We start from the raw sequence: 16,071 nt of genomic DNA, 5'->3' as shown, positions 1-16,071 counted from the left end.
CACGTGTCTTCTCGTGTATAGCCGTTAAACAAAGAAACTGGGTACTCTAGGGAATGACATGCAGAGGGGAGGATCCAGTTACCCCCTCACATCAGGGCTAAGGTAAAGACATCTAATAATATTCATGTTTATAGCCTTCTTTGTTTGTCACAGGGACACCTGGGGGAGGGCATCCAAGGTATCTATCATTACCTCTTATTCAGAAACAAATCTATTTAGATTTTTATTCTTTGTTTATTAATAATTATTTATTTAATACTGGGACTATTGACACTCCTTTTTATCTCAAGAGCAGTTCCTCTTGCTGGATAAAGATAGCAACAGTAGTAATGCTCTAACTTCAGTAGTATGAGGGAATCTGTCTATACATACATACATACGTAGATCAGTAATGCTCTAACTTCAGTAGTATGAGGGAATCTGTCTATACATACATACATACGTAGATCAGTAATGCTCTAACTTCAGTAGTATGAGGGAATCTGTTAATACATACATACATAGATCAGTAATGCTCTAACTTCAGTAGTATGAGGGAATCTGTTAATACATACATACATAGATCAGTAATGCTCTAACTTCAGTAATATGAGGGAATCTGTCCATACATACATACATAGATCAGTAATGCACTAACTTCAGTAATATGAAGGAATACAATCATGTACATGCACACATAGATTTGTTAAAACTACAGTGGCGTTTCATTATGTGCAGCCTCTTGGGGACCAGGAACTGAGGTTCAAAATAACAGGGGTTCAATATTGCCAGGAAAAAATAATTGTAGTAATGCAAGCTTACGGAGTAAACAAAGCAGCCTAGTGCACGATTACAGATGTATGGATGCAAAATGAATTCCACAGTCAATTTGCTGGCAACACTCCAAACAAAGTTGCCTCTTGTCCTAGTTTGGATATCATCCCAAACATAACAAAATTACTTTATGACTATTAAAAACAATTTCTACAAAACTTTAAATGTTTTCCTTTTGTTTCACTTGTCTTTGCTTGAATTAAAAACCTAAGCTTTTTACAATTATTAAAAAGCAGAACAATGTTCTATAAAAATAAAAATGATTAAAGATTTAGTTTATGGACTAGTGAATAATGTCATTTTATCTCCCAGCTTGATCATGCTTCATTTCTTGGTTGATGATCACCATCATCTCCTCATCTACAACGACAAAAAATAGCAATAGCATTGAGCTCAAACCACTGATGAAATATAAATATAAAGTTGCAAAAAATATAAGATAAATTCATTCCACTAGACTTTCCCATTCCCTGCCCCATCTTAACCCATGGAAATTCACTTCCAACCATTTAAATTGAAGAAAATGAACTAAACAATATACCCTCGTCTGACCTTCCCTTGGGGACATAGGCAGGAAAAGTGGGGCTTTCACTCAAGCCATGATTTTCCTTCCTTTTTGTGAAATTACATATTAATTGCACATGAACTGCAGAAAAAACTTTTAAATTTTATCAATACCCTGAAACAGCTTCCGGGCCAAAAAAAGTCAGAGCACAGCTAAATTTAAACTTCAAATTAGAATTTAGCATACATGTTAGGTTTTTTGAAGGGAACAAAACTAGAGAACCCTGAGAATAACCCTAAATGAATCAACTTGAATCAGACCCAAGACCATCTATAGCGGGGGGTGGGGAGGGGGGAGTATGTGATCATTGCCTGCACAATAATATCACACACCCCACTTCTCCACCACCACTGGGATTAGCAGCCTCTCCCATGCAACTTGTATGGAGTTTCATTACAACAAATGATTATATCATACGCATGCAATATGGTATTCAATGCATCTTTTTACTCCAATGACAAACAAATGATTCTATTATATGCATGTAATATGGTATTTAATGCATCTTTTTACTCCAATGACAAACAAATGATTCTATTATATGCATGCAATATGGTATTTAATGTATCTTTTTACTCCAATGACAAACAAATGATTCTATCATATGCATGCAATATGGTATTCAATGCATCTTTTTACTCCAATGACAAACAAATAATTTTATTATATGCATGTAATATAGTATTTAATGCATCTTTTTACTCCAATGACGGACTAACATCCAAAAAGTCAGTACAGTCAAGGTACTTATTAGTTTCCTACTTAATCACTTGTGATATTTAAAGCATTAATTTAACATTGAAATCATTTTACACATATTTAATTTTTAACCATTTTCAATTCCTTGAGTACAAAGAGACTGGAAGCAGGATGACATGAAGACATGACATAAAACAAAGTTATTTATTCTAAAGATAAAACATAGATTTACTAACACTGAATTCTGAAGTGAGTAATTAAGTGACCTTGGAAGATGTATCTACTGGACAACACAAGCTGCAGAAGTGCTGGGAGAAAATATTCAAAAGAAAAGAGAAGAAGAAGACCTTAGATTAACAAGAAACATTTTTAATGCTATTATATTATATTTTTCAGATGTTTGAATTCAGTTTTATATTTTTTTAGAAGCTGATCTCATAACTATTTTTATAATTATTATTTAACAAAATATTAAATAAAAAGAATTGAGAATTGATTAGTTTTAATAATTCAATTGTTATAGTTTCTTAATCCTTTTCATTAATATCACATATAGATTTTTAAATCTAAAAGGGTTAAAATATAACCCTTTTAATGTTGGCATATTTCAATACAATATTACAGTTTCAAATAATTTCTTTTGGGTTATACATTTATAAATCTATCAAGAATGTAATATAGTGATTCTTTAATGGATTTATCAGTTTAAAATGTTTTAAATAGTGAAGATTTAATACCTGGTATTCCCTTCCCCTGACTCTAACAAGGCTTCTGAAGATACACTTTGAAAAAGGAGGAATGATGAGTGTACACAAACAGGATGAGAAAACAAAGACAAAACAGATCCATGATATACTGTACATGGATTCTACCTCCTAACCCATGCAATGGAGGAAGGTGCCAAGTTGGTAACACTTAGGCACTCTCCCAAGATTTGTCAGTACACTGACTCAAAACTATGAAGATACATGTAAGAGAAGCTCCTGTAGTAGAAATAGTGTGAACCAAACCAAATGTGTGGACAACAACAATTTCTCTAATTCAAGAGTAATGACTACACTGTATCACTGGTCAACCTACTATGTTTCGCTTGCTACAACTGGTCCAGCTGGTGCTGCAGCCTCTTTTGGTGCTTCTGAAAAAGAAAAGTAAGTAAAAATATGTGCATTAACTTCTCAGTAACAAAAAAAATCTTTTGATTTTCATTGTACCCTTTAGGAGACAAATGCTGCCAAAAATTTTGATCATATAAAAATACTACTGGTATACTAGCTAGGGACCCAGAGCAAGCTTAGTAATTTCATAGGTAATTGACCTTGGCTGATGGACTGTTTTTTGTGGAATGAGTTTTGATCAGTCAAGCAATGTTAATTATGGTTGACCAGTCTGCTGTTCATGGTCAACTGACAGACCAGTGTTAGTCATTGTTGATTGATACCTCCGGGCCCCCCCAAATGGCCAAATGGACTCAATTGAAGATTCAACCATGGTTGACCAATCAGCCCCAAGTTGCTATACCCAGATCAGATGGTCACAGTGAATCAAATTAAAAAGATCTAAAAAATTCAATTATACATTCAAGAAGAAGATTATTGATACTAATATACATACAGCCTGCGTTGCTTGGCGGTCTGCAAAGCACCACCACAACATCTCAACACAGAACACCACTGACACATCACCAACGCAACACAGCACCACCCCAACACAGCACCATTGCAGACCACACCACAGCAACACCGCAGAACACAATTAGCACTGCAGGCTAATATCAATAGTAACCTGGTTTCTTTTCTTCTTCTTGTTCAACCTCTTTTGGTACTTCTTTTTCCTCATCTCTTTTTTCTTCTTTTTTGTCTTCGTCATGGTCCAATGCTTTGTTGGTTTTCTCTTTTCTACTGTCATCATCAATCAGCATGCTTCTTCTATTACCTGCACAACAACAAAACAAATAGAATGATACCAAACATTTAAGGCTGCAAATATTTTATATTATTTGGAATGGTTAGGGCTGTACTCCTGGGTCATACATGGACTGTACAGCTGTATAGTGGCTGCCAGAGGTGCCTTCTCATGCTTTCAGTTCAACCCTGTTGAGCTGCGCCACTGCTGTACTTTACGGTGGTGATAAGCAATGACAAGTTATTTAGCTTGTTAGGTTCTGCAGAGGAAGAAAATCATAGAACCCAAAGAAAAACCAGAAAGATGAACACAATGAGCTGTTTGCATGTTGTATTCTACTCTCATTAAGTAGTACTCTGACTATTTATGGTAAAACTCAAAGGACTTACTGTCTAAAACTTTCATAGAAAATCGTTTGCTTGAAACTCTGTCAAATGAAGGTGGGTCTCTTGTTTCAACGAGTTCATTATGACGTGCCTGATGCTGTGTGCGGCCACTAGAATAAACCAACAAGGGATTAAATGAACTGCAAATGGATGGATGAGATAAGTAGCCCAACTTCAGTGTGGATGGCTGGATATATGGATGTGATGGAATGAAATGCATGGGTGAAAAATGGAATGGGATGGATACAAAAAGGGCAAAAGGGTGGGTGATGAATGCATGGGATGATGGATGGGATAGGGTGGGATGGATAGATAGATAGTTGGGTAGATGAATGAATTGAAAAATGGATGGGATGGGATGGATAGATAGGTGGTTAGATGAATGGACAGAAAGAGATAGATGGAAGGAAGCATCAAGCACATAATTATATTACCAGTATCTAAACTTTGATCCCATTCTGAATAAGCCACTGTTTGCTTGAACTGGTGCTGGTGTCTTGAGTCTATCAAAGATAAATATGAACCATCAGCAATGATTGCCTTGCGGGAAAGTGCAGGGGAATGATTTGTTTTATTGAGGATATCCTACTGTCCATTACCCTGTCATGGCTTTTCTTTTGATCAGTGCATATCCAACACACTAAAAGCTGGGTAGGAATTGTAAATCATAGCCAAGCATTGATGAGAGAGGGGTAGAGGAGGTATTGTTATTTCACCCCGTGACCTTTAATTAGTGAGTTAACATACCTGAAAAATGAATGATGTTCCACGCAAACCTTCCAGATGCGTTTAGATGCTCGTCGACTGCTAAATGCAAAGCAAACAGTAGTAGCACTGTATTGAGCTTCCTGAAAGAAAAGTTCAAAGTATGTAAAGTACAAGAACACTACATGGTGCACTTGTGACTTTGAAGTATAGTAATCTTTATTACATGTATAATGGGGTTTGAAGAACATGCAGGCAAGTCAATTGTGGTATCGCCTTGGGATGGAGTGTAACTGCTAATAGTGACATTGTAGCTGAAGTAAGGATTTATTATATTATTTGGGCTTAAATTTGTTGTCTCCATTCCAAACTTTTAATTATTTTTCCAAATATTTTGACCCATGACCACAGATCTTGTTTAGTGTATTTTCTAATGAAAAATACTGTGTTTTTTAATATGAAAGTTCAAAGTAAAAATGACGTGAACATTTTAGATACTCTCTTTTAAAATGGTATTTCAACCAATCAGAGCATGCAAAGGAACTCAGTTATTTTGAAACGCAACTTACATCACTTGGAGCTCTAAGGGTGAGTGAGAACTTCTTACTCTTGAATGAAATAGTAATGATCTTTGGCCTGAAGATAAAGATGGACAAACTTAACTTATGCATGACTGGAATAGATTGTAACTTTCATCATTGGTAACATTTAAAATCAAGAGTGCTAGAACTAATATTGTAAAAAACCTACCAAATGAATCTTTGCATGAGTCTGTTGTTATGGAACACTTCAATACCCCAGGCAGAAATACCTAATGTCACTGCTTGACCTTCAGCATCCTAAACACAAAAAAATATACATTATTCATAAACAAGAATATTACTATCTTTCATATTATTTTGTGATTTTGAGCCGTCAATACAGGTTTATATTAAAGGTTTCTCGGGGAAAAATATATCCTGTATTGGTTGAAGTTGCAAAGTGACGAAGGCCAATTTTTGTTTGCTTATATTTTGTTCCAAAATCTTAATATAAACCCATATTGGTAGCTTAAAATAACAATAAGTTTTGTATCGTGATTCTCCTATGTGAGGTGATTCTGAGATGTCGATACATAGAAGTTATCAGTCGGCTAAGCATCTGATAGGGCTGTGAATATTTATGAGTCATGGAGACTTACAAATACAAGTGACGAGTGAAAATGCAAAGTTGTATCAGATGTTTAGCCAATTGATAAGTTGCTTATCATTTAATTCTGCAAATAAATGCTCAAACTCTCTCTAAACTCTATCGTACCCAGCTTGAGCATATGAGAAAAGCTGATAATATGGTCTAATATAAGGCATGGTCTATTTACTTATCAGGCACATTCTTTGCAGAATTAAATGATAAAGGTTTACTGTATATTGGCAGCTCTCTCCCAGTCAATCGCTACCCTCATATGTAATTCATTTTAGTAGCACCTACCCAAGCCTGGTGGAGATCTCTGCCGTACAGAGGAAGTTTCCTGACATTGTCAAGGTACTGGAATTCTGCATCAGCAGGAGACATGCCACTAAAAGCAATAAAATAATGTAGAATATATTGTTACTTCATCAACAAGTATTAATATAATGAAAACCCAGCGCTCGACACTAACATTTTCAGATACTAGGTAATAAGCTACTAAGTCTATAAATCCTGAAGCTCAGCAGAGTAATATACTATCGCAGATAATTAGTCATCCAAAAATCCCATTACCCTATAGACTAGTAAACCCTATAATCACAATACATTTTGTATCTTAATCACAATAATGGTGGAAAGATTTACTAGTCCTAGACTACAGTAGTGGACTTGCCTGAGTGTCAAGCAATGATATCCTATCATAGTATTTCAAGCAAAAATTTTAATACTTACATGTGCTTCTGGTGAAACTCCTCGACTTTGTTCAACACCTCATGAGGCTACAATATAAACAAACATACCTTATTATATAATACTAATCTACTTGAAAAATGAATGCAAGTTGTTCCCTCTTACCTGTCTGGATAGAAACTTGAAGTCTCTCAGATATCCATGGTCATGATTATCAAAGGTATAATCACCCAGCTCAGCTGATGGAAACAAACAAGAGTTTTTCTTAATTAAGATGGATCTCAGTCATAGAAAATCTGGCCCATGACACTTAACATCAAATAATTGCATTATCAAGGTGAAGGATACAGCAGTTTTTGTATGACTGTAAAAAGTTTGATGCCATGTGTGTGCCTTGATGCAACAAAAATGTTTTCTAGTAGTTTGATTGGGTAATTTATTTCACATTCAAGCTCACAGGTATGCGTTGCCATGAGCTTTTCACAGTCATACGACAACTTACTGCTCTATAGAAACTGCAAGGAGCTAAAACATGCCTTTGCTTGAGAGAGCAAATCTATGAAGACTTCAAATTATTTAGATGTTAAATTAATTTGAAATACTGTAGTTACCCAAATGGCAAGGTCAAAAACAGGATAGGTGACCCATATGGTATGCCCCATCAGTCTTACTTCTCAATAGTAATATGAACTCTATGTATACGTGTATACTGTACCTTGTACAATGTATGATCCTAGCAAAGCATGTATAGGGTTGGAGCACTGTAGTCGACCTTTGAGGAGATCCTCTCTTAGTTGAAGAACGAAGTGATATCTAATGAAGACAATGAATCAGACAATCAACAATTTGATATTATTTTTTGATATAACATTACATATCTTAGGATGAAGACCTATGATGTAATTTCAAAAATTTACTGGTTAATTTTTTTTAGAATTTTAAGTTATTATTCACTATTTCCTTCAGGCCAACTTTAAATCACCCATAAGAGTTAAGAAAGTGTTCTTAAAAGTAAAGTAAAAAAGATAAAAATCATACCAACCTTGTGATATCCTCTCTGAGGGTAGTAGGGTTGTCTGGGTAAAACTTGACAGCAAAATAGAAGTGAAGTGGTGCTACAAGTGAGAATTCTAGTTAACTCTTTAACCATTATTGTCATTATTGTTACTACTCTTAGTTAGTCCTTCACTTAAAAGATACTGGGATTGGTAAACAAATTAGCTTGAAACACTGCCTGAATTAAACCTGAAACCCGATCCTGAGAGGTAAGTGCACTACTGCTATTGCAACTATTGATCCCCTTGGCAAGAGAAATAGCCAAACACCATTTGTACGTATGATTACAACGTCTACCTAACTATATTTACCTTTCCTCATTTGACTAAGGATTCCTTTGTCACACTCCAACCAGTTGAACTAAAGTAAGATAAAATATATCATGTTATAAATACTTATCAACACCCAAAAGAAACAGAACGTTTCTATACTGGACCTCTAATTATTGTTCTTCAACAGACCATTTAATAAAGCAGTTTTAGTAAGAGTGGGTAACATATGGTACTGTTCTTACAGCACACACCTACATGTGGTACGACATGCCGTAATACATAATACACAAATGGATCCTTTTTATCTTTCACTAATTCATCCAACCACAACTCATAGCTATGGTTTTGCCAACTGTCTCGTTTAGCCAATGGCTATTACAGCTGGCTTGTACCAATTTTCTGTGTTTTTGTTGTTTATGTAATTTTGCAATTTTGGTACTATATAAAGATTGATTGATTGATTGTAAGATACCACACAGCTCCAATTTGGCTATAAATTTGCTGTATCATTTAATTCAATTCACTCACATGAAAACCAAAACTAATGATTATATATATCATACTTGAACAGTAGGTGGGATGTCATCCGTACTTGTATTATAGCCATGATAGTTGATCATAAATTACATATTACCATGGCCAACATTTGGCAAATACTTGCTGATAAGAGGATAGCAAAAAAAAAAAAGATAGACTTGTGCAGGCTTATGCTTTAATGCTGACTTGCTCATGTAATTATGCTACCCACTACCCCCTCCCCAATGAATGTTTCCATGGTTACCTGGCCATCCTTCTCATCTATATAGCGTAGACCAAAGTATTCCTTCTCGACAAGACTGATGTAATCACAAAGCTTCTCAAACAAGTAATCACCTTTTGTTTTCCTCTAGAAGAAAAGAAAAAGGAAGGTTGAAATATTACTGTCTACAAGGTCCAGCATTCCCAATCTATCTTAAGGACTTCGTGGGCATTATTTGTGTGCAGCCATTTTATGCATGAGTTTAGTGCGCGTGCGCTCATCATGATGATGTCATGAGAATGTTTTGATGGGCAAAATATCAAGAAAACAAATTTTTCACTCCTTTACGGCAAAATATCTCAGGAACCAATTTGGTGACCCCATTTTTCTTGGTATTAAAATCAAGATACTACCAAAATCTACAAAATATGTAAATTTAAAAAATTCTGGTTGCAAGGGAATGATTTACACCAAATTTAGGGGGAAAATCAACCTATTGATGTATTTGAATTGTACACATTTTGACTTCATCATACAGATTGAAAGTTTCATAAATCCTTATCACTAACTCTTACACTCACTCACTTTTAATTCAAAAATGTCAAAGAAATTCATATTTCATAGCCATGGATTTGTTTTCTGCATTTCTTTGATGTTTTTTTTTTCCTGAAGCATTTCTTTGATCTCTTAGGTTACTCTATAACGTGCATTTTTCCCTCAATGAATACCATAATTCCACAGCGTTTAGCAAAAACATAAATTCGGTGAACCCCATTTTTATTCCATTTTTTGAAGAAAAATATGTTGGGGTATGTTTATGCCAAGTTAAAAAAATTCTGATTGCAACTTCATTTCCCCAGAAACATCCTTAAGCTTTAAGATCCAGGATCCTGACATTGCTTGTTAGTTCTCTCCTGTGCTTAGAGGGTTTCTCCTCCAGCTTCTCTGGTTTTCTCCCTCCTCATAAATCTTAAGTTCATATTCAATCTATTGGTAGCCTAATCAAGAGGTTTGCAAAACCTGTTAGGCTTTCTGTCCACCATTGAAAAGCAAATCCAACTAGAATTTTTTCTAAAGATTATTTCACAAGAAGCTGTGCAAACACAATGATAAAAATTAACTTTTGCATCGTCACAATAGCCTATAAGAAGCTGCGAACATAATAAGATACCAAATGGTCAAAAGGATTTATGAGGATTATAACACATATCACAGCAGTAGTGTAAGACACCAGTTAACAAGTACAGTAAGATAACAACATCTGAATATGTAGGATTCTAATAATCAAGCTTTTCAAAAGAATTGATGAATAACATTTTTCGTCAATATTTGTCTTGATCTTGGGAATCAAGATGGCATTTTAAATAACCATTTTATGAATTCCAAAACCACCATGTGAATAATTTTCCGCTATTATGTTAAGAACAATAAAACTTGTCATTTGGAACAGAAATAATCATCATAGTAGACGCCCGCAGTAAAGTATGAATACATACATTTATCTATTGATCAGTCTTTTATGTTAAACTGTTATCCATCTGGATGATAAAATTAAGTCAAAACAGAATATGCAACAATTACTTTGTGTCTTTGTACTTAACTCGACTTTATTTTATAATCAAAACAGTACGAGTCTACTTGAGAAGGTTTGACAATTCTACTATTTGAAGAGTAAACAAAAACCTTTGAAATTATAGCGAGAAAGAGTCCGATTTTTTTCTTATATCTGTGATCTGATGTTGATTTTTCTTTCCCCCAGTGTTAGAGGATTCTTGGACTTCACAAACAACGACAAATTAAGTCTCTAGGATGAAGTAATTAAAGAAAACCTTTCAAAAATCAGGAAGAGTTCAAAGAACAAAATGACATGTTGTTGCAAGAAGATCAAACAACATCAACACCCAGACACCAAACTCGATGAAAAACTTTTTAAATATTAATATTTTACAATCTCATAGCACGAAATCCAAGTAATAGGAGTATTCCTAACAACTTTAAAGGTATAAATACAGACTTTTTAAATCGTCTTTTCGAATTATCCTCCTTGCAAAGTAAATAACTAGCGGCACTATTATAACAACCCAACTACATGTAAAACACCCTACTAAATTACTAAGCAAATTATTTCCATAGCCTTGAACTCATAACTGCAAAGTAAAATCTATTGCCGTTTTACATGACAGATTAACTAATTCTATGGTAGATATTCGAGATAGAAGGACAAAAAAGATCAAAAATAATAACTTATATTGAGCGTTATTCTCGCGCCGCCTCAAAACATCGAAGTTTTTATTTACAAATTTCATTGAAATACTCGTTATGTTTGATCTTAGGGTGAATATTTGAGCCTAGAAACATGTAATAATGTTAAGAATGGTTCGTAGTGTATCGAATGTTAAGGATTTGAAGAATAAATATGCAGACTATGAGAGGATCAATTTGAATAGGGTTGTCTATTGAGGTTCAAGTTATGTCTGGTCAATCGCTAATGGGAGGACTAGAACTTCAAGAATAATATGAATAAACGCTAGAATTAACCTTAGAAACTTACAGTGATGCTACATTCGAAGTCTTCTTCGAGTCCTGCTACTTGAACAGTACAGGAATAGGTCTTTGGTTTGCCCATTTTGAGATAAAAATAGTTGTAAATGATGCCTAGTTGAGCGCCTTGTTGAACGATTGAACACCTTCCCCCACGCCACCCTCGATATCATGCACGTATGCTGCACCATGGGACTGAAGTCACGCAATAAAAACATTAACAAATAAATAAATAATAGATATAAGTGAAATATCATATGAATGGATGTCATAATGTTTTATATGAAACAATAAACAATTATAATATTTGGAAAGAATAATAGTTTTGTTGTATAGATAGTTGAAGTTAACGTGACAGTCACGCAACTTGTAAAAGATAGTGACATACTTATATTGGGAGAAAAAATTAAAAAAACTTGAAAGAGCGTGTTGAAGCATGACAGGATTGAAATCTTTTTTTTTTTTTTTTTAACAGACATCAAATAAATGTATACGTATATATATACCTTACCAAAAAGTTTCTACGTGTCTTTGGTGTATTTTAATACTTAAAAGATGCTTAAGACCAAGGAAAGGAAAAGCCAAGGGAACAAGAGAGGATCAAAAGAGAAATGAAATAAAAAAGAAGGGAAGGAAAAGGAAGGAAAAAAGAAAGGAAAGGATAGAGTACTTCAATTTTTTCGTCACTCTCGATAGAGAAGTGGAATCGTTTCTTATTTTCAGTTTATGTGACTAGTTTTTACTTTCGGTTTTATTTCTTCCGGTAGCGAGTGCCAAAATTACGGAAGCCCACAACTGTCACGGCGAAAGCCAAAAGCTCACGGCAAGAGCCAAAAGCTCACGGCAAGAGCCAAAAGCTCACGGCAAGAGCCAAAAGCTCACGGCAAGAGCCAAAAGCTCACGGCAAGAGCCAAAAGCTCACGGCAAGAGCCAAAAGTTCACGGCAAGAGCCAAAAGTTCACGGCAAGAGCCAAAAGCTCACGGCAAGAGCCAAAAGCTCACGGCAAGAGCCAAAAGCTCACGGCAAGAGCCAAAAGTTCACGGCAAGAGCCAAAAGTTCACGGCAAGAGCCAGCAGCCTGGAGGTCTGGGTCGACGACTTTAATGATTGCAATGCATCATGGGATTATTTCAAAATGGCGGACACACACGTGTAGACTTTGTTGTGCTTGATTGCTGTTTAAATTATAGAGATGTTTTGCTCTAGCTGTGGAAAACCAGTTAACGATGGCGACCGATATTGTGCTCAATGCGGACAAGGTGAGGTTTTCTTTTGCTTTACCACGTTGTCATACAAAGACCTCTACTAGTTTTTTAACTAGTTTCGAAAGTTTTCACGAAAGGATATAAGCTAAACTTAACTCATCTTCATACCAAAGGTGTTGCTTCATCTTCAAATTTATCCCAGCCTGGAAGTTCAAACTGCACAGGTATTTGTCCATTTTACTAGTAATTCATGTTTGAAATGCACTAGCCCAGTAAAAACAAGGCTTTTAAACATGATTATATGTGCTTATAATGTTTATAATTATTTATTATAGGTGATTATATGTTTGTAGTTAAATATTCAATAATCATATTCCCTAGTCGTTAATGCTTCCATGTTTTTCTTCTTCTTTTATTTAAGAGAAAAGCTTTCACACCACTTGTCCATCATCAGGGATAAAAAAAATATTCCCCCTCCATTAAGTAATAAATCTGTAAAGGAGTGCACTAAAACAGTGAAGGGGTTTCATATGTGTACTATATAAGTTCAAGATTCTCAAAGTGTTCCATTACACTTGAAATTTAACACATTCTTATCTACCTTTTTCAAGGTAATCAGCAATCAGATGACTCAGATAGTAGCTTAGGTGGACTAGAAGAAGAGAATGATGAGGAAGAGGCAATAAAGTACTACTTCAATTGTGGATTTAATTACCAGGAAATCCTTGCCTTTCTTGCTAAACGTCATGGGATTTCACTTAGCTATAGTACACTGCTTCGACGTCTCAAGAAACATGGTTTAAATAGAAGAGGGATTGCCAATAGTACAGAATTTAATGATACGTTATTGAAAGTGCAAAAGCGTATAAGTGAAATTATTACTGGTCCTGGATCATCCTTAGGCTATCGAAGTATATGGCACACACTAGAAATGGAAGGTCTAAGGGTTCCAAGGAAGATAGTTCAAGACCTTCTAAAAGAAATGGATCCAGAAGGTACAGAATTGAGAAAAAAACATAGATTAAGAAGAAGATGCTATCGTAATCCAGGGCCTAACTATGCCTGGCATATGGATGGCTATGACAAACTTAAGCATTGGGGATTTCCCATACATGGTGCAATTGACGGTTTTAGTAGGAAGATTTTGTGGCTTAAAGTTACTCGTTCAAATAACTCACCAATCAGAATTGCTGATTATTTTGTACAGACGGTTATTAAGCATGAAGGATGTCCAGTGGAATTGGTTACTGACCTGGGTACTGAAAATGGTCTTGCGGCATCAATACAAGCATTTTTTCGTGACAATCCTGATGCTCACCGTTATGTTTCATCACCTAGGAACCAGCAAATAGAGGGATGGTGGTCATTTTTTTCAAAAAATCATTCAATATGGTGGAGAAATTTTTTTCAAGATTTAGAATCACAGGGAATCATTGATACTTCTTCTGATTTGAGTATGGAGCTACTTTGGTTTTGTTTCAACAATATCCTACAAGAAGAGCTAGACATGATAAAAGAACACTGGAACACTCACTCAATTCGAAGGTCCAGACATGAAACAGTTCCTGGAAGGCCAGACTCTATTTACTTTTTACCTGAACTTAACGGTGGTGCAAGTAACCTGAAGTTGGATGTTCCTATAGCAGAAATAAATTATGCTTTGCAACATGTTGTTGAAGATGAAAACCCTGATGAAAGTGAGTACCAAGACTATTTTGATTATGTCAAGAGTAACCTTTTATTTAGCATGCCTAAAAACTGGAAGGAAGCACTTAATCTTTACAACCTATTGCTACATGTTTCTGAGAATGGCTGCTGAACAGTTCTGTATGTAACAGAACATATGGATATATTTATGTAAACTAAAAGGAGGAATTTGGAAATTATAAATTGTATTTTCAGTGTGTATGCTACTGATTCAATGAGCAACAATTATTGTTAAACATTTGATGGAAATTAAAAAAAATAGTAGTGAGAAATTGCTATGAAATAAACTTCAGATAGAGACTGTGCAAACATTATACCCATGAAATAGTTTGTGAGACTAATTAGTGACAAAATTGTTGACTAAATATTATTGTTGTTTAACAATTTAGTCTAATTAGTCTAGTCTATTTTTGTTTCCATGGCTCACTAAATTGTTGTCATGGCTCACCAAAGTAAACAAATTAGGCACTTACACCCCTGTGAAAGAGAAAACTGACTACTTTAGTTGTTTAATACAACAATGGATTTAGAATCTATTCCTAACCTTTTTGTAAAGTCTCCTCTTCAATGGGTGAAGGAAAGTCACTGTGATCAGCATATGAAACAGTCATTAAATCAGTCACTGTGACCGATTTAAAAAAAGTGAATTTCAAATATAATAGATCAAAACCACATTAATAGTAGAGTGCTCGCCTAAACCCATGAAACAAATACTAATTTTTAGTACTAAATAGTGATAATGAAACAATAGAAAACAAAGAATTTTGTATGAAATAGTACTAATTAGTAATAATTATTGTTCATGGGTTTAGTGGATGCACCCTATGATTATCCTACAAAGGAATGAACGAAAAAGACCAACAATTGTTAACTTGGCTTGCATTACAAAAAACGTAAAGTGAAAATGCAATACACCTTTGTGGCAATGCTTTGGAACAAGGCTCCATGGTACAGAAGTCCTGAAATACTGTAAACTTTGGGAAAATACAAGGAGGGCAAAATAAAGCAAGATATTTACAATTTAGAGAAAAAAACAGCTGAAGCATTACTCATGAAGCCTCTTTTCCAAGCAATACCAGAATGGTGTAATATAACATTAAATTTACATCTTCAACTGCAACTTGTAATACCACCTGGATTTTCTTCAGAATTCATTGAATTAACTGAAAAGGTATTAACTGGGAATGTAATGAATAGTGGAAAAACACATGGTTTATTTTGAATTTCAAATATGAACATAACAAACAATAACACTTCCAATAAAGAGGATAAAAAGAAACTTTGTTAACTTCAATAATATTTTTGAGAGAATCCACTCTCTAGCATCACATCATATTAAAGTAAATTAAGATTTCTCATTATTTTCTTTATTGCTTAATCATGATTTTTTGATCTCACTCAAAAAGAAGGAAAACTTTTAAGCACTGCTACATCTCTCTTACCTATTTTCCAAAGGCTTGTCTTATGCAAAATGCAAGTACACCCAGTAACATAATTCGTTTGAACTAGTATTACATCTGGATCTATCATGACAAACTGGGAATGAGCCCCGGGGGGGCACTCTCTTGAAAAGTGGGTAGGGGGGCTCGACGGACGGTTTTGAAAATGACCCTAAAAATTACGC

The 16,071-nt window shown here is 34.8% G+C and overlaps 2 protein-coding genes across 5 annotated transcripts; one reads left to right on the top strand and one right to left on the bottom strand.

The window, feature by feature from the left end:
* Window positions 1–214: 214 nt before the first annotated feature.
* On the bottom strand, window positions 215–11,713 carry LOC116298809 (band 4.1-like protein 1). Of its 4 annotated transcripts, none has more exons than XM_031707367.2 (18): window positions 11,546–11,713; window positions 9,037–9,141; window positions 8,295–8,343; window positions 7,970–8,042; window positions 7,643–7,740; window positions 7,093–7,166; window positions 6,970–7,016; window positions 6,538–6,625; window positions 5,821–5,909; window positions 5,640–5,706; window positions 5,113–5,213; window positions 4,800–4,868; window positions 4,369–4,475; window positions 3,860–4,009; window positions 3,158–3,212; window positions 2,815–2,859; window positions 2,314–2,385; window positions 215–1,173 (listed from the first exon to the last, which is right to left on the bottom strand). In XM_031707367.2, the coding sequence occupies exons 1-17, from the start codon at window positions 11,618–11,620 to the stop codon at window positions 2,358–2,360; spliced, it is 1,320 nt and encodes a 439-aa protein (XP_031563227.2). In that variant the 5' UTR covers window positions 11,621–11,713; the 3' UTR covers window positions 215–1,173; window positions 2,314–2,357. The 4 variants fall into 4 exon arrangements, with proteins under 4 accessions (XP_031563227.2, XP_031563228.2, XP_031563229.2 ...); XM_031707368.2 differs by having other exon boundaries at window positions 2,344–2,385; XM_031707369.2 differs by lacking the exon at window positions 2,314–2,385 and having other exon boundaries at window positions 11,546–11,712.
* A 967-nt stretch (window positions 11,714–12,680) lies between these two features.
* On the top strand, window positions 12,681–15,805 carry LOC148911551 (uncharacterized). The gene is made up of 3 exons (XM_089029208.1): window positions 12,681–12,794; window positions 12,914–12,964; window positions 13,352–15,805. Exons 1-3 carry the CDS (start codon window positions 12,728–12,730, stop codon window positions 14,557–14,559), a joined length of 1,326 nt encoding a protein of 441 aa, XP_088885334.1. The 5' UTR covers window positions 12,681–12,727; the 3' UTR covers window positions 14,560–15,805.
* The last annotated feature ends 266 nt before the right edge of the window (window positions 15,806–16,071 follow it).

This window comes from Actinia tenebrosa, unplaced genomic scaffold, assembly GCF_029948245.1.
Source record: "Actinia tenebrosa isolate PJP-AT-01 unplaced genomic scaffold, QUT_ActTen_1.0 PGA_scaffold13__45_contigs__length_12533684, whole genome shotgun sequence".
NCBI lineage: Eukaryota > Metazoa > Cnidaria > Anthozoa > Actiniaria > Actiniidae > Actinia > Actinia tenebrosa.
This window is presented reverse-complemented; position numbering and strand designations above follow the sequence as displayed.